This window comes from Mesoplodon bidens (assembly GCF_964165515.1).
Source record: "Mesoplodon bidens genome assembly, chromosome: 3".
In the NCBI taxonomy this organism is placed as follows: Eukaryota; Metazoa; Chordata; class Mammalia; order Artiodactyla; family Ziphiidae; genus Mesoplodon; species Mesoplodon bidens.
In genome coordinates, this window is record NC_138178.1 from 42,026,638 (window position 1) to 42,045,937 (window position 19,300).

General features: G+C 38.7%; 1 protein-coding gene across 3 annotated transcripts in view; it reads right to left on the reverse strand.

Moving 5' to 3' along the window:
* Window positions 1-19,300, reverse strand: part of DMXL2 (Dmx like 2) — a 169,859-nt gene that overhangs the window by 30,860 nt on the left and 119,699 nt on the right. For all 3 annotated transcript variants that reach the window (XM_081227961.1, XM_081227960.1, XM_081227962.1), the window contains one exon: window positions 18,108-18,372. In XM_081227961.1, coding sequence (XP_081084087.1) covers window positions 18,108-18,372 — 265 coding nt within the window. The remainder of the gene's footprint in view (window positions 1-18,107; window positions 18,373-19,300) is intronic.

The window sequence follows — 19,300 nt, forward strand, 5'->3', positions numbered from 1 at the left end:
TCACCCGCTGGGGAGGGCAGAGTCTGGGAGCTGAGGCCCGGGCTTCGGAGGTCAGATCCCAGGGAGAGGACTGGGGTTGGCTGCATGAATACAGGCTGAAAGGGGCTAGTGTGCCACAGCTAGCCGGGAGGGAGTCCGGGGAAAAGTCTGGAACTGCCTAAGAGTCAAGAGACCACTGTTTCAGGATGTGCAAGAAAAGGGGATTCAGAGCACTGCCTAAACGAGCTCTAGAGATGGGCATGAGCCACAGCTATCAGCGCGGACCCCAGAGACGGGCATGAGACGCTAATGCTACTTCTGCAGCCACCAAGAAGCCTGTGTGCAAGCACAGGTCACTCTCCACACCTCCCCTCCCGGGAGCCTGTGCAGCCCGCCACTGCCAGGGTCCCGTGATCCAGGGACAACTTCCCTGGGAGAACACACGGCGAGCCTCTCAGGCTGGTGCAACGAAATGCTGGCCTCTGCTGCCGCAGGCTCGCCCCACATCCGTACCCCTCCCTCTCCCCGGCCTGAGTGAGCCAGTACCCCCTAATCAGCTGCTACTTTAACTCCGTCCTGTCTGAGGAAAGAACAGACACCCTCAGGCAACCTCCACGCAGAGGCGGGGCCAAATCCAAAGCTGAATCCCAGGAGCTGTGCGAACAAAGAAGAGAAAGGGAACTTTCTCCCAGCAGCCTCAGGAGCAGCAGATTATATCTCCACAGTCAACTCGATGTACCCTGCATCTGTGGAATACCTGAACGGACAACGAATCATCCCAAAATTGAGGTGGTGGATATTGGGAGCAACTGCAGATTTGGGATTTGCTTTCTGCATCTAATTTGTTCCTGGCTTTATGTTTATCTTAGTTTAGTATTTAGGGTTGATTATCATTGGTAGCTTTATTGATTTGGTTGCTTTCATCCTCCTTTTTTTCCTTTTATATATATATATATTTTTTTTTCCTTTTTCTCTTTTTGTGAGTGTGTATGTGTGTCCTTTTTGAATGATTTTGTCTGTATAGCTTTGCCATTTGTCCTAGGGTTCTGTCTATCCATTTTTTGTTTTTTGGGCTTTTTTAGCATAGTTTTTAGCACTTACTGTCACTGGTGGATTTGTTTTTTTGGTTTGCATGCTCTATTCGTTCTTTCTTTCTTTTATAATAACTTTTTAATTTTTTAATAATTATTTTTTATTTTAATAACTTTATTTATTTTATTTTATTTTTCTTTCTTTGTTTCCTTTTTTCTCCCTTTTCTTCTGAGCCGTGTAGGTGACAGGGTATTTGTGCTCTGGCCAGGTGTCACGCATATGCCTCTGAGGTGTGAGAGCTGAGTTCAGGACACTGGTCCACCATAGACCTCCTGACTCCACGTAATATCAAATGCAAAAGCTCTTCCAGAGATCTCCATCTCAACACTAAGACCCAGCTCTACTCAATGACCAGCAAGCTACAGTGCTTGAAACCCTATGCCAAACAACTAGCAAGACAGGAACACAACCCCACCCATTAGCAGAGAGGCTGCCTAAAATCATAGTAAGGTCACAGACACACCAAAACACACCCAAGGAAAACAGTCCTGCCCACCAGAAAGACAAAATCCAGCCTCATCCACCAAAACACAGGCACAAGTCCGCTCCACCAAGAAGCCTACACAACCCACTGAAACGAACCTTAGCCACTGGGGGCAGACAGCAAAAACAATGGGAAGTATGAACCTGCAGCCTGGGAAAAGGAGACCTCAAACACAGTAAGTTAAGAAAAAAGAGAAGACAGAGAAACACACAGCAGATAAAGGAACAAGGTAAAAACCCACCAGACCAAACAAATGAAGAAGAAATAGGCAGTCTACCTGGAAAAGAATTCAGAGTAATGATAGTAAAGATGATCCAAAATCTTGCAAATAGAATGGAGAAAAGACAAGAAATGTTTAACAAGGACCTAGAAGAACTAAAGAGCAAACAAACAATGATGAACAACACAATAAATGAATTAAAAAATTGTCTGGAAGGAATCAATAGCAGAATAACTGAGGCAGAAGAACGGATATGTGACCTGAAAGATAAAATAGTGGAAATAACTACTGCAGAGCAGAATACAGAAAAACGAATGAAAAGAATTGACGACAGTCTCAGAGACCTCTGGGACAATATTAAACGCACCAACATTCGAATTATAGGGGTCCCAGAAGAAGAAGAGAAAAAGAAAGGGACTGAGAAAACATTTGAAGAGATTATAGTCGAAAACTTCCCTAATACTGGAAAGGAAATAGTCAATCAAGTCCAGGAAGCACAGAGAGTTCCATACAGGATAAATCCAAGGAGAAACATGTCAAGACACATATTAATCAAACTATCAAAAATTAAATACAAAGAAAAAATATTAAAAGCAACAAGGGAAAAACAACATATAACATACAAGGGAAACCCCATAGTTTAAAAGCTGATCTTTCAGCAAAAACTCTGCAAGGCAGAAAGGAGTGGCAGGACATATTTACAGTGCTGAAAGGGAAAAATCTACAACCAAGATTACTCTACCTAGCAAGTATCTCATTCAGATTCAATGGAGAAATTACAACCTTTACAGACAAGCAAAAGCTAAGAGAATTCAGCACCACCAAACCAGCTTTACAACAAATGCTAAAGGAACTTCTCTAAGCAGGAAACACAACAGAAGGAAAAGACCTACAATAACAAACCCAAAACAATTAAGAAAATGGTAATAGGAACATACATATTGATAATTACCTTACATGTAAATGGATTAAATGTTCCTACCAAAAGACAAAGACTGGCTGAATGGATATAAAAACAAGACCCATATACACACTGTCAAAGAAAGACCCACTTCAGACCTAGGGACACATACAGACTGAAAGTGAGGGGACAGAATAGAGATATTCCATGCAAATGGAAATCAAAAGAAAGCTGTAGTAGTAATTCTCATATCAGACAAAATAGACTATAAAACAAAGACTATCACAAGAGACAGAGAAGGACACTACATAATGATCAACGGATCAACCCAAGAAGAAGATATAACAATTGTAAATATTTATGCACCCAACATAGGAGCACCTCAATACATAAAGCAAATACTAACAGCCATAAAAGGTGAAATTGACAGTAACACATTCATAGTAGGGGACTTTAACACCCCACTTTCACCAATGGACAGGTAATCCAAAATGAAAATAAATAAGGAAACACAAGCTTTAAACAATACATTAAACAAGATGGACTTAATTGATATTTATAGAACATTCCATCCAAAAACAAGAGAATACACATTCTTCTCAAGTGCTCATGGAACATTCTCCAGGACAGATCATATCCTGAGTCACAAATCAAGGCTTGGTAAATTTAAGAAAACTGAAATCATATCAAGTATCTTTTCTGACCACAATGTTATGAGACTAGATATCAATTACAGGAAAAAAATCTGTAAAAAATACAAACACATGGAGGCTAAACAATACACTACTTAATAACCAAGAGATCACTGAGGAAATCAAAAAATTCCTAGAAACAAATGACAATGAAAACTCAAAGACTTAAAACCTATGGGATGCAGCAAAAGCATTTCTAAGAGGGAAGTTTATAGCAATACAATCCTGCCTTAAGAAACAAGAAACATCTAATATAAACAACCTAAACTTACACCTAAAGCAACCAGAGAAAGAAGAACAAAAAATACCCAAAGTTAGCAGAAGGAAAGAAATCATAAATATCAGATCAGAAATAAATGAAAAAGAAATGAAGGAAATGACAGCCAAAATCAATAAAACTAAAAGCTCTTTCTTTGAGAAGATAAACAAAGTTGATAAGCGATTAGCCAGACTCATCAAGAAAAAAAGGGAGAAGACTCAAATCAATAGAATTAGAAATGAAAAAGGAGAAGTAACAACTGACACTGCAGAAATACAAAGGATCATTAGAGATTACTACAAGCAACTATATGCCAATAAAATGGACAACCTGGAAGAAATGGACAAATTCTTAGAAATGCACAGCCTTCTGAGACTGAACCAGGAAGAAACAGAAAATATGAACAGACCAATCACAGGCACTGAAATTGAAACTGTGATTAAAACTCTTCCAACAAACAAAAGCACAGGACCAGATGGCTTCACAGGCGAATTCTATCAAACATTTAGAGAAGACCTAACACCCATCCTTCCCAAACTCTTCCAAATTATAGCAGAGGGAGGAACACTCACAAACTCACTATACAAGGCCACCATCACCCTGATTCCAAAACAGACAATGATGTCACAAAGAGAGAAAACTACAGACCAATATTACTGATGAACAGAGATGCAAAAATCCTCAACAAAATACTAGCAAATAGAATCCAACAGCACATTAAAAGGATCATACACCATGATCAAATGGGGTTTATCCCAGGAATGCAAGGATTCTTCAATATTCACAAATCAATCAATGTGATACACCATATTAACAAACTGAAGGAGAAAAACCATATCATCATCTCAATAGATGCAGAGAAAGTTTTTGACAAAATTCAACATCCATTGATGATAAAAACGCTCCAGAAAGTAGTCATAGAGGGAACTTTCCTCAACATAATAAAGGCCATATATGACAAACCAACATCCAACATTGTCCTCAATGGTGAAAAACTGAAACCATTTCCATTGAGATCAGGAACAAGACAAGGTTGCCCACTCTCACCACTCTTATTCAACATAGTTTTGGAAGTTTTAGCCACAGCAATCAGAGAAGAAAAGGAAATAAAAGGAATCCAAATCGGAAAAGAAGAAGTAAAGCTGTCACTGTTTGTAGATGACATGATACTATACATAGAGAATCCTAAAGATGCTACCAGAAAACTACTAGAGCTAATCAATGAATTTGGTAAAGTAGCAGGATACAAAATTAATGCACAGAAATCTCTAGCATTCCTATACACTAATGATGAAAAATCTGAAAGTGAAATTAAGAAAACACTCCCATTTACCATTGCAACAAAAAGAATAAAATATCTAGGAATAAACCTACCTAAGGAGACAAAAGACCTGTATGCAGAAAATTATAAGACATTGATGAAAGAAATTAAAGATGATACAAGTAGATGGAGAGATATACCATATTCTTGGATTGGAAGAATCAACACTGTGAAAATGATTCTACTACCCAAAGCAATCTACAGATTCAATGCAACACCTATCAAACTACCACTGGCAATTTTCACAGAACTAGAACAAAAAATTTCACAATTTTTATGGAAACACAAAAGATCCCGAATAGCCAAAGTAATCTTGAGAAAGAATAATGGAGCTGGAGGAATCAGGCTCCCTGACTTCAGACAATACTACAAAGCTACAGTAATCAAGACAGTATGGTACTGGCACAAAAACAGAAATATAGATCAATGGAACAGGATAGAAAGCCCAGAGATAAACCCACGCGCATATGGTCACCTTATCTTTGATAAGGAGGAAAGAATATAAAACGGGGAAAAGACAGCCTCTTCAATAAGTGGTGCTGGGAAAACTGGACAGCTACATGTAAAAAAATGAAATTAGGACACTCCCTAACACCATACACAAAAATAAACTCAAAATGGATTAAAGACCTAAGTGTAAGGCCAGACACTATCAAACTCTTAGAGGAAAACATAGGCAGAACACTCTATGACATAAATCACAGCAAGATCCTTTTTGACCCACCTCCTAGAGAAATGGAAATAAAGACAAAAATAAACACATGGGACCTAATATAACTGCAAAGCTTTTGCACAGCAAAGGAAACCATAAACAAGACCAAAAGACAACCCTCAGAATGGGAGAAAATATTTTCGAATGAAGCAACAGACAAAGGATTAATCTTCAAAGTTTACAGGCAGCTCATGCAGCTCAATATCAAAAAAACAAACAACCCAATCCAAAAATGGGCAGAAGACCTAAACTGACATTTCTCCAAAGAAGATATACAGACTGCCAACAAACACATAAAAGAATGCTCAACATCATTAATCATTAGAGAAATGCAAATCAAAACTACAGTGAGATATCACCTCACACCAGTCAGGATGGCCATCATCAAAAAATCTACAAACAATAAATGCTGGAGAGGGTGTGGAGAAATGGGAACCCTCTTGCCCTGTTGGTAGGCTTGTAAATTGATACAGCCACTATGGAGAACAGTATGGGGGTTCCTTAAAAACCTAAAAATAGAACTATCATATTACCCAGCAATCCCATTATTGGGCATATACCCTGAGAAAACCATAATTCAAAAAGAGTCATATACCAAAATGTTCATTGTAGCTCTATTTACAATAGGCAGGACTTGGAAGCAACCTAAGTGTCCATCGACAGATGAATGGATAAAGAAGATGTGGCAAATATATACAATGGAATATTACTCAGCCATAAAAAGAAACAAAATTGAGTTATTTGTAGTGAGGTGGATGGACCTAGAGTCTGTCATAGTGAAGTAAGTCAGAAACAGAAAAACAAATACCATATGCTAACACATATATATGGAATCTAAAAAAAATGGTTATGAAGAACCCAGGGGCAGGACATGAATAAAGATGTAGACATAGAGGATGGACTTGAGGACACGGGAGGGGGACGGGGAAGCTGGGATGAAGTGAGAGAGTGGCATGGACTTATATATACGTTATCAAATGTAAAATAGATAGCTAGTGGGAAGCAGCTGCATAGCTTAGGAAGATCAGCTCAGTGCTTTGTGACCACCTAGAGGGGTGGGATAGGGAGGGTGGGAGTGAGACACAAGAGGGAGGGGATATAGGGATATATGTATATGTATAGCTAATTCACTTTGTTATAAAGCAGAAACTAACACACCATTGTAAAGCAATTATACTCCAGTAAAGATGTTAAAAAAAAAGAACTGCAAAAAAAAGCTTAAACTCTTCTCAGTAACCATGTTGTTATGAAAATATCTACATCATTATTCTGAAACTATTATATGTATATAAAACAGCAAGTAACTATGTTAATGTCATCAGAATCCAAGCTTTTCATTATAAGACACAAAGTTGAAATCTCAGAAGAAAGAACCCTATACTCTATATCTGAATTAGAAATGTGATACATGTGAACACATGTATCTCGGGTGCTGGGGTGGGGAGGCGGTGGAATTTCCTAGGTTCATTCACTGAAATAGCCTAGAAACAATGACCAAACCACTAGCAGTGAGGATCCCTGTGCCCAGGCTGTGGTCTCTAAATGTTACTCCCAACTAAAAGGAACCAGGATTCTTTGGAGGAATGGCCATTTCCAGGTCTTGAGCAGGAGACGCATAAGATAAGTCTGAAACATCTTGCCATAAACTATCAAAGAATAATGTCAAAGGCATTCAAAAACTTAAAGAGGTTCCAAATGGTTAAAGATAAGATAATCTGAGCATCCATACTAATAACCTGCAATGGATTAAAACACAAATCTATCTAAATTTATGAGTTCAAAATAAACTAAAATGGCTTCCCTGGTGGCACAGTGGTTAAGAATCCGCCTGCCAATGCAGGGGACATGGTTCGAGCCCTGGTCTAGGAAGATCCCACACGCCTCAGAGCAACTAAGCCTGTGTGCCACAACTACTGGGCCTGGGCTCTAGAGCCCATGAGCCACAACTACTGAAGCCCATGCGCCTACAGCCCATGCTCCGCAACAAGAGAAGCCACCGCAATGAGAAGCCTGCACACTGCAATTAAAGAGTAGCCCCTGCTCGCCGCAACTAGAGAAAGCCTGCACGCAGCAACGAAGACCCAACACAGCCAAAAATAAATAAATTTATTTTGTTAAAAAACCAAAAAAAACCTTTAAAACTAAAAGCTAATTGGTCACCTTTATAGGATGCTAGAGAACCAAGCTATTATTTTGAAAATTGGTAAATAAAAAGAGGAAGAATCAAACATTTATGTTCCTTTTACTATGCATACTACTGGAATTCAGAGTAATCAAACCATTGCCAAGGGAGATTGTACTCTAGAGAAGCATTCCAGCTCATGAAGGAAAAATAAAATGATGTATTTAGAATATTATCAGTTTACAAACACTAATGAAATAAGGGATGTGGACAGCAGTCATTGATAGCTGTTAATTCCACAAAAAGCAAAATAAGCTAGTATTATGAGTTCCCTGGTGGAAGTACTCCACCCAACCATGAAATATTTCTGCCAAAAAAATCTGATAAAAGCCTCTAAAATCTTAATTACCAATTTATAGGAAATACACAGAACACGGGGGGAGAAAACATTAAGTGAAATATCAGGGACACAACCAGCAAAATCCAAAACTCAAGAAACTACAGGACAGGAGAGTGGGGAGATGGCAGAAGACTAAGACGCGGATATCACCTTCCTCCTCACAGATACATCAGAAGTACATCTACACGTGGAACTGCTCCTGCAGAACACCCACTGAACGCTGGCAGAAGACCTCAAACCTCCCAAAAGGCAAGAAACTCCCCACGTACCTGGGTAGGGCAAAAGAAAAAAGAATAAACAGAGACAAAAGAATAGGGACGGGACCTGCACCTCTGGGAGGGAGCTGTGAAGGAGGAAAGGTTTCCACACACTAGAAGACCCTTCGCGGCGGAGACTGCGGGTGGCCGAGGGAGGAAGCTTTGGAGCCGTGGAGGTGAGCGCAGCCACAGGGGTGCAGAGGGCAAAGCGGAGAGATTCCCGCCCAGAGGATCAGTGCCAACCAGTACTCACTAGCCGCAGAGGCTTGTCTGCTCAGCCGCCGGGGCGGGCGGGGCTGGGAGCTGAGGCTCAGGCTTCGGTCAGATCCCAGGGAGAGGACTGGGGCCGTGAACACAGCCTGAAGGGGTTAGTGCACCATGGCTAGCGAGGAGGGAGTCCAGGAAAAAGTCTGGACCTGCCGAAGAGGCAAGAGACTTTTTCATTCCTCTTTGTTCCCTGGTGCATGAAGAGAGGGGATTAAGAGCGCTGCTTAAAGGACCTATAGAGACGGGCGCGAGCCGCGGCTATCAGCACGGACCCCAGAGCCGGGCATGAGATGCTAAGGCCGCTGCTGCCGACATCAAGAAGCCTGGTGCGAGCACAGGTCACTATCCACACCTCCCCTCCCGGAGCCTGTGCAGCTCGCCACTGCCAGGGTCCCGTGATCCAGGGGCAACTTCCCCGGGAGAACACGCTGCGTGCCTCAGGCTGGTGCAACGTCACGCTGGCCTCTGCCGCCGCAGGCTCACCCTGCACTCCGTGTCCCTCCCTCCCCCGGCCTGTGTGAGCCAGAGTCCCTGAATCAGCTGCTCCTTTAACCCCGTCCTGTCTGAGCAAAGAACAGACGCCCTCCGGGGACCTACACGCAGAGGCGGGGCCAAATCCAAAGCTGAATCCCAGGAGCTGTGCGAACAAAGAAGAGAAAGGTTAATTTCTCCCAACAGCCACAGGAGCAGCGGATTAAATCTCCACAATCAACTTGATGTACGCTGCATCAGTGGAATACCTGAATAGACAACGTATCATCCCAAATTGAGGAGGTGGACTTTGAGAGCAAAATATATTATTTTTTCCCCTTTTCCTATTTTTCTGAGTGTGTATGTGTATGCTTCTGTGTGAGATTTTGTCTATATAGCTTTGCTTTCACCATTTGTCCTAGGGTTCTGTCCGTCAGTTTCTTTTTTCTTAATAATTAGTTTTATTTTAATAACTTTATTTTATTTTATTTATTGTGTTCCTTTCTTCCTTCCTTTCTTCCTCCCTCCCTCCCTCTCTCGTTCTTTTTCTTTCCTTCCTTCCTTCCTCCCTCCCTCTCTCTCTCTCTCTTTCTTTCTTTCTTCTCCCTTTTATTCTGAGCCGTGTGGATGAAAGGCTCTTGGTGCTGCAGCCAGGAGTCACTGCTGTGCCTCTGACGTGGGAGAGCCAACTTCAGGACACTGGTCCACAAAAGACCTCACAGCTCCATGTAATATCAAACAGCGAAAATCTCCCAGAGATCTCCATCTAAACACCAACACCCAGCTTCACACAACGACCAGCAAGTTACAGTGCAGGACACCCTACGCAAAACAACTAGCAAGACCGGAACACAACCCCAACCATTAGCAGAGAGGCTGCCTAAAATCATAATAAGGCAACAGACACCCCAAAACACACCACCAGACGTGGACCTGCCCACCAGAAAGACAAGATCCAGCCTCACCCACCAGAACACAGGCACTAGTCCCCTCCACCAGGAAGCCTACACAACCCACTGAACCAACGTTACCCACTGGGGACAGACACCAAAAACAACGGGAACCACGAACCTGCAGCCTGCAAAAAGGAGACCCCAAACACAGTAAGATAAACAAATTGAGAACACAGAAAAACACATAGCAGATGAAGGGGCAAGAAAAAAACCCACCAGACCTAACAAATGAAGAAGAAATAGGTAGTCTACCTGAAAAAGAATTCAGAATAATGATAGTAAAGATGATCCAAAATCTTGGAAATAGAATAGAGAAAATGCAAGAAACATTTAACAAGGACCAAGAAGAACTACAGATGAAACAAGCAATGATGAACAACACAATAAATGAAATTAAAAATACTCTAGAAGGGATCAATAGCAGAATAACTGAGGCAGAAGAACGGATAAGTGACCTGGAGGATAAAATAGTGGAAATAACTACTGCAGAGCAGAATAAAGAAAAAAGAATGCAAAGAACTGAGGACAGTCTCAGAGACCTCTGAGACAACATTAAATGCACCAACATTCGAATTATAGGGGTTCCAGAAGAAGAAGAGAAAAAGAAAGGGACTGAGAAAATATTTGAAGAGATTACAGTTGAAAACTTCCCTAATATGGGAAAGGAAATAGTTAATCAAGTCCAGGAAACACAGAGAGTCCCATACAGGATAAATCCAAGGAGAAATACGCCAAGACACATATTAATCAAACTGTCAAAAATTAAATACAAAGAAAACATATTAAAAGCAGCAAGGGAAAAACAACAAATAACACACAAGGGAATCCCCATAAGGTTAACCGCTGATCTTTCAGCAGAAACTCTGCAAGCCAGAAGAGATTGGCAGGACACATGTAAAATGATGAAGGAGAAAAACCTACAACCAAGATTACTCTACCAAGCAAGGATCTCATTCAGATTTGATGGAGAAATTAAAACCTTTACAGACAAGCAAAAGCTGAGAGAGTTCAGCACCACCAAACCAGCTTTACAACAAATGCTAAAGGAACTTCTCTAGGCAAGAAACGCAAGAGAAGGAAAAGACCTACAATAACAAACCCAAAACAATTAAGAAAATGGGAATAGGAACATACATATCGATAATTACCTTAAATGCAAATGGATTAAATGCTCCCACCAAAAGACACAGACTGGCTGAATGGATACAAAAAGAAGACTCATATATATGCTGTCTACAAGAGACCCACTTCAGACTTAGGGACACATACAGACTGAAAGTGAGGGGATGGAAAAAGATATTCCATGCAAATGGAAATCAAAAGAAAGCTGGAGTACCAATTCTCATATCAAAATAGACTTTAAAATAAAGACTATTACAAGAGACAAAAAAGGACATTACATAATGATCAAGGGATCAATGCAAGAAGAAGATATAACAATTGTAAATATGTATGCACTCAACATACAAGCACCTCAATAGGTAAGGCAAATACTAACAGCCATAAAAGGGGAAATCGACAGTAACACATTCATAGTAGGGACTTTAACACCCCACTTTCACCAATGGACAGGTAATCCAAAATGAAAATAAATAAGGAAACACAAGCTTTAAATGATACATTAAACAAGATTGACTTAATAGATATTTATAGGACATTCCATCCTAAAACAACAGAATACACATTTTTCTCAAGTGCTCATGGAACATTCTCCAGGATAGATCATGTCTTGGGTCACAAATCAAGCCTTGGTAAATTTAAGAAAATTGAAATTGCATCAAGTATCTTTTCTGACAAAAACGCTACGAGACTAGATATCAATTACAGGAAAAGATCTGTAAAAAATACAAACACATGAAGGCTAAACAATACACTACTTAATAACGAAGTGATCACTGAGGAAATCAAAGAGGAAATCAAAAAACACCAAGAAACAAATGACAACAGAGACAGGACGACCCAAAATCTATGGGATGCAGGAAAAGCATTTCTAAGAGGGAAGTTTATAGCAATACAATCCTACCTTAAGAAACAGGAAACATCTCAAATAAACAACCTAACCTTGCACCTAAAGCAATTAGAGAAAGAAGAACAAAAAACCCCCAGATTTAGCAGAAGGAAAGAAATCATAAAGATCAAATCAGAAATAAATGAAAAAGAAATGAAGGAAAGGATAGCAAAGATCAATAAAACTACAAGCTGGTTCTCAGAAAAGATAAACAAAATTGATAAACCATTAGCCAGACTCATCAAGAAAAAAAGGGAGAAGACCCAAATCAACAGAATTAGAAATGAAAAAGGACAAGTAACAAGTGACACTGCAGAAATACAAAGGAACATGAGAGATTACTACAAGCAACTCTATGCTAATAAAATGGACAACCTGGAAGAGATGGACAAATTCTTAGAAATGCACAACCTGCCAAGACTGAATCAGGAAGAAATAGAAAATATGAACAGACCAATCACAAGCACTGAAATTGAAACTGTGATTAAAACTCTTCCAACAAACAAAAGCCCAGGACCAGATGGCTTCACAGGCGAATTCTATCAAACATTTAGAGAACAGCTAACACCTATCCTTCTCAAACTCTTCCACAATATACCAGAGGGAGGAACACTCCCAAACTCATTCTACGAGGCTACTATCACCCTGATACTAAACCCGACAAAGATGTCACAAAGAAAGAAAACTACAGGCCAATATCACTGATGAACGTAGATGCAAAAATCCTCAACAAAATACTAGCAAACAGAATCCAACAGCACACTAAAAGGATCATACACCATGATCAAGTGGGGTTTATTCCAGGAATGCAAGGATTCTTCAATATACACAAATCAATCAACATGATACACCATATTAACACATTGAAGGAGAAAAACCATATGATCATCTCAATAGATGCAGAGAAAGCTTTTGACAAAATTCAACACCCATTGATGATAAAAACCCTGCAGAAAGTAGGCATAGAGGGAACTTTGCTCAACATAATAAAGGCCATATATGACAAACCAACAGCCAACATTGTCCTCAATGGTGAAAAACTGAAACCATTTCCACTAAGATCAGGAACAAGACAAGGTTGCCCACTCTCACCACTCTTATTCAACATAGTTTTGGAAGTTTTAGCTACAGCAATCAGAGAAGAAAAGGAAATAAAAGGAATCCAAATCGGAAAAGAAGAAGTAAAGCTGTCACTGTTTGTAGATGACATGATACTATACATAGAGAATCCTAAAGATGCTACTAGAAAACTACTAGAGCTAATCAATGAATTTGGTAAAGTAGTAGGATACAAAATTAATGCACAGAAATCTCTGGCATTCCTATACAGTAATGATGCAAAATCTGCAGGTGAAATTAAGAAAACACTCCCATTTACCATTGCAACAAAAAGAATAAAATATCTAGGAATAAACCTACCTAAGGAGACAAAAGACCTGTATGCAGAAAATTATAAGACACTGATGAAAGAAATTAAAGATGATACAAGTAGATGGAGAGATATACCACGTTCTTGGATTGGAAGAATCAACATTGTGAAAATGACTCTACTACCCAAAGCAATCTACAGATTCAATGCAATCCCTATCAAACTACCACTGGCATTTTTCACAGAACTAGAACAAAAAAATTTCACAATTTGTATGGAAACACAAAAGACACCGAATAGCCAAAGCAATCTTGAGAATGAAAAACAGAGCTGGAGGAATCAGTCTCCCTGACTTCAGACTATACTACAAAGCTACAGTAATCAAGAGAGTATGGTACTGGCACAAAAACAGAAATATAGATCAATGGGACAGGATAGAAAGCCCAGAGATAAACCCACGCACATATGGTCACCTTATCTTTGATAAAGGAGGCAGGAATGTACAGTGGAGAAAGGACAGCCTCTTCAATAAGTGATGCTGGGAAAACTGGACAGGGACATGTAAAAGTATGAGATTAGAACACTCCCTAACACCATACACAAAAATAAGCTCAAAATGGATTAAAGACCTACATGTAAGGCCAGAAACTGTCAAACTCTTAGAGGAAAACATAGGCAGAACACTCTATGACATAAATCGCAGCAAGATCCGTTTTGACCCACCTCCTAGAGAAATGGAAATAAAAACAAAAATAAACAAATGGGACCTAATAAAACTGCAAAGCTTTTGCACAGCAAAGGAAACCATAAACAAGACCAAAAGACAACCCTCAGAATGGGAGAAAATATTTGCAAATGAAGCAACTGACAAAGGATTAATCCCCAAAATTTACAAGCAGTTCATGCAGCTCAATAACAAAAAAACAAACAACCCAATCCAAAAATGGGCAGAAGACCTAAATAGACATTTCTCCAAAGAAGATATACAGATTGTCAACAAACATATGAAAGAATGCTCAACATCATTAGAGAAATGCAAATCAAAACTACAATGAGATATCATCTCACACCGGTCAGAATGGCCATCATCAAAAAATCTAGGAACAGGGCCTCCCTGGTGGCACAGTGGTTGAGAGCCCGCCTGCCGATGCAGGGGACACGGGTTCGTGCCCCAGTCTGGGAGGATCCCGCGTGCTGCGGAGCGGCTGGGCCCATGAGCCATGGCCGCTGAGCCTGCACGTCCGGAGCTTGTGCTCCGCAACGGGAGAGGCCACGACAGTGAGAGGCCCGCGTACCGCAAAAAAAAAAAAAAAAATCTAGAAACAATGAATGCTGGAGAGGGTGTGGAGAAAAGGAAACCCTCTTGCACTGCTGGTGGGAATGTGAATTGGTACAGCCACTATGGGGAACAGTATGGAGGTTCCTTTAAAAAGTACAAATAGACCTACCATATGACCCAGCAATCCCACTACTGGGCATAGACCCTGGGAAAACCATAGTTCAAAAAGAGTCATGTACAAAAATGTTCACTGCAGCTCTATTTACAATAGCCAGGAGATGGAAGCAACCTAAGTGTGCATCATCGGATGAATGGATAATGAAGATGTGGCTCATATATACAATGGAATATTACTCAGCCATAAACAGAAACGAAATTGAGTTATTTGTAGTGAGGTGGATGGATCTAGAGTCTGTCATACAGAGTGAAGTAAGTCAGAAAGAGAAAGACCAATACCATATGCTAACACATATATATGGAACCTAAGAAAAAAAAAGGTCATGAAGAACCTAGGGGTAAGACGGGAATAAAGGCACAGACCTACTAGAGAATGGACTTGAGGATATGGGGAGGGGGAAGGGTAAGCTGTGACAAAGTGAGAAAGTGGCATGGCCATATATACACTACCAAATGTAAAATATATAGTTAGTGGGAAGCAGCTGCATAGCACAGGGAGATCAGCTCGGTGCTTGTGACCACCCAGAGGTGTGGGATAGGGAGGGTGGGAGGGAGGGAGACACAAGATGGAAGAGATATGCGAACATATGTATATGTATAACTGATTCACTTTGTTATAAAGCAGAAATTAATGCACCATTGTAAAGCAATTATACTCCAATAAAGATGTTAAAAAAAAACACTACAGGACAAACAATCCGACTTCTTTAACAAATAAACTGGGGGAGAGGGAGAGGGGTAACTAAATATGGATCAAAACAGACATAAGAGGCACCTCAGCCAATCACAATATATAGGCATCATTTGGATCTTGTTTCAAATTAATCAACTGTATAAGAATTTATGAGAGAATCAGGGAAATTTGAACACTGAGTATTTAATTACTAATAAAATTGTTACGTGTTACTGTTTTTTAAAGAGTCCTTATTTTTTAGAGATGCATGCTGCAATATTCACAGATGAAATGATCTGTTGGGTTTGCTTCAAAATGAATCTATACAGTATTGAGAATGGGAGGGTGTGGAAAGGATGGGACTATATATATGACACGAGGTTGGTTATGAGTTGATAACTACTGAAACTGGATGATAGAGTCACAGACTTTCATTATATCATTCACTCTTTTATGTATACATAAATATTTCCCCAATAACAACCTTTTAAAAGTTAACCTGGAAAAGATTAAGAAATAAACAGAAGCTTCCTCTGTAAAAATGTGTACATTTCATTAAAATTACCTGGGTAGGTCAGATATTTATTTTTCTTCTAAAGGTTTTATTTCCTTTCCTTTAAATAAATTTAAAAATATTTACAGTAGTCCCTCCTTATCTGCAGTTTTGCTTTCCATGGATTCAGTTACCTGAGGTCAACTGAGGTCCAAAAATATTAAATGGAAAATTTCAGAAATAAACAATTCTTAAGTTTTAAAGTTGCGAGTGGTTCTGAGTAGCATGACAGAAATCTCGCTCCATCCTGTCCCGAGTAGTCCACCCATTAGTCATTTAGTAGCCACCTGGATTATCAGATACACTGTCACGGCACCACAGTGCTTGTGTTCAAGTCACCCTCATTTTATAAAATACTTAATAACGGCCCCACGTGCAGGAGTAGTGGTGCTGGCAGTTCATCTATGCCAAAGAGAAGCCATAAGCGCTTCCTTTAAGTGAAAATTTGAAAGTTCTCTATTTAATGAGGAAAGTAAAAAATTTGTAAGCTGAGGGTACTAAGATCTATGGTCAGAATGAATCTTCTGTCCATGAAATTGTGAAGCAGGAAAAAGAAATTCATGCTACTTTTTCTGTTTAACCTCGAACTGCAAAAGTGATGGGCACAGTGCATGGTAAGTGCTTAGTTAAGATGGGAAAGGCAATAAATTTGTATGATAAGATTCTGAGTGAGAGAAACCACATCTTTCATTACAGCATATTGTTATAATTGTTATTTTATTATTAGTCACCGTTGTTAATCCCTTACTGTGCCTAATTTATAAATTAAACTTTATCATATATATATATATTTAAAAAACATAGTTTATATAGGATTTGGTACTATCCACAATTTCAGTCATCTACTGGGAGTCTTGGAACATAATCCCTGTGGATAAGGGGGGACTACTATATTAAAATATTATAGTTCTTTTTTGTAAAGAAGAAAGTAAAAATTGAGCCTGAATCTCTTTATTCATGTAAGCTTTTAGTATTTAAAAATAATATGTAATAAAAATAAAAGGCTAGAAAATTATAACTATGGAAAGTACAAAATGAAAAGTAAAAGCTTGTATCTCCCCACTCCTATTCCCAAACGATAATCAGTGCCGGTAGTTTCTTGTGATTTGTTCCCAAAAACAAAAAATGGAGAGGGAGTGGGAACCAGACACAGTATGTGTGTGCACACACATGTGTATATGTATGACATATATACATAAAGTGCAACAAGAACCATATTGTTCTATATCTTACTTTTTCACTTAATAATACAGCATACATTAACACATCACTCTACCCCATTTTTAATAGCACATCGTTTCTATAGTATGGATATATTATAATTTATATAACTATTGTATTGATGAATACTTAAAATGTTCCATTTTTTAAATTATTGCAAACAATGCTGCTAGATACCTTCCAAATGCTTTTAAAAATCTAAATTATTTGGGATAACTAAGAGGAAAGAAAGATTGCCACACAAGAATAAAGTTTTTGTAGGCCCATACACTAAACCAATATGTGTAACAGCCAAAATTTACACTGTTTTAGAAAACCGGCTATTGTGATACATAGAAAGAGCTGTGTAATGTGGAAACATTCTGTATGCTTCAGTCTAATATATATGAAATTAGAATAGTATGGTAATCTTATATGCCTTGATATATAGCTATGAGAGTAAAAATGTGTGTGAAGTCTTCTTTCACTACTCAAATTTTGATAACAAAATGCTAGATTCAATTACAGATAGTGACTAAACCTTTAGCTGCACAAGAAATTTTGATACTAATTTCTCAAAGTTGAAAAGTAAATCTGGTAATGATTGGTTGTGTGTGGGGTATGTGTGTGTGTGTGTGTGTGTATTATCTAAGTGAACATCAGTTCAGAAACTGTCTTCTTTTAAAAAAGAAAAAGAGAAATCCACAAAATGTTCTACCTTGATGTTCATCATCCTCCTTTGGTGTTTGTTCCAATAACGTGTCCAAGGCTCGGGCATAATCTTTCATTACCCAGTACGCAAGACTACGTAAGAAAGGATCAGGATGTAATCTTTTGCAATCGAATCCTGAGGCATCCTTTTGGCAGCCCAAAATCTTCTGATTTAGGATGGAGAGATAAGTGGATGAAGTCTCAAAATCAGATTCATATAAACGGGCAATTACCATGGCTAGCTGGATATCTTCCATTTTTTCAAGACATACCTATAAATTTAAATATTAAGAAATACTTATTTAATGATAATTATTTAGAGATATGAAATATCCAACTGATATCCTGAAATTATCCACTATTTATATTCTCACAGTGGAGGGAAGAGGTCCAGAGGTTGAGACAGTGAAGGGTAGTTAAATACCTGCTTGAAAGGAGATTAAGGAATAGCAGGAAGATTAAGAAACTAGAACTTAGTAGCTTCCAGCCTAGAAAGATCATTTATAAAAAATGCATAAAACGAAGTATATCAACACCATCTCAGACTTAGATCAATTCAAATAACATTCATCTTTAAATTAAATACCACTTATGACATCTGAATTTATATACATCAGTTCCTCTTAATTTCCAAATATATTTCCATATAAACATAGTTATTACTATTTTAAAAGAATCTTCTACTTACATAGCAAATAACTTAAGAAATAAAGCCACATACTCTATTCTTACTCTCTCTGAGTTTATATTCTAAAGTAGCTACTCATCTGAGAATCTGAGGTCATTCAGGCAATACGAGCATCTCTCACTCAATCAACATTTCTCTTCTTTGCCTCAGTATCTTCTAGGCTAAACTTCCCATTTCAAAATTATAAATATTTGTTACTTTAAAAAATCATATATCTGAGATAATTCTGAAAATATGACTAATTCTAAACATAAAGTACTTTCACTTCGTTGGATATTTCCTATTTTTTCTATGATGTATTATTTCCAATTATGTTTTTCCTTCACCTGTTTGGATTGTTCATTATAATTAGGTATCCTAAAAGGAATATCTCATAAACAACAGAAATATTTGTAATTACTCTCTTAATCAGCTACCAAGATTGTGTATCAAAAAATGCGAAGTTTTACCTCTTCCCATTCACCTTCCAATATCTAAGACTACATTTCAAAACAGTATAAATTGCAATCTCA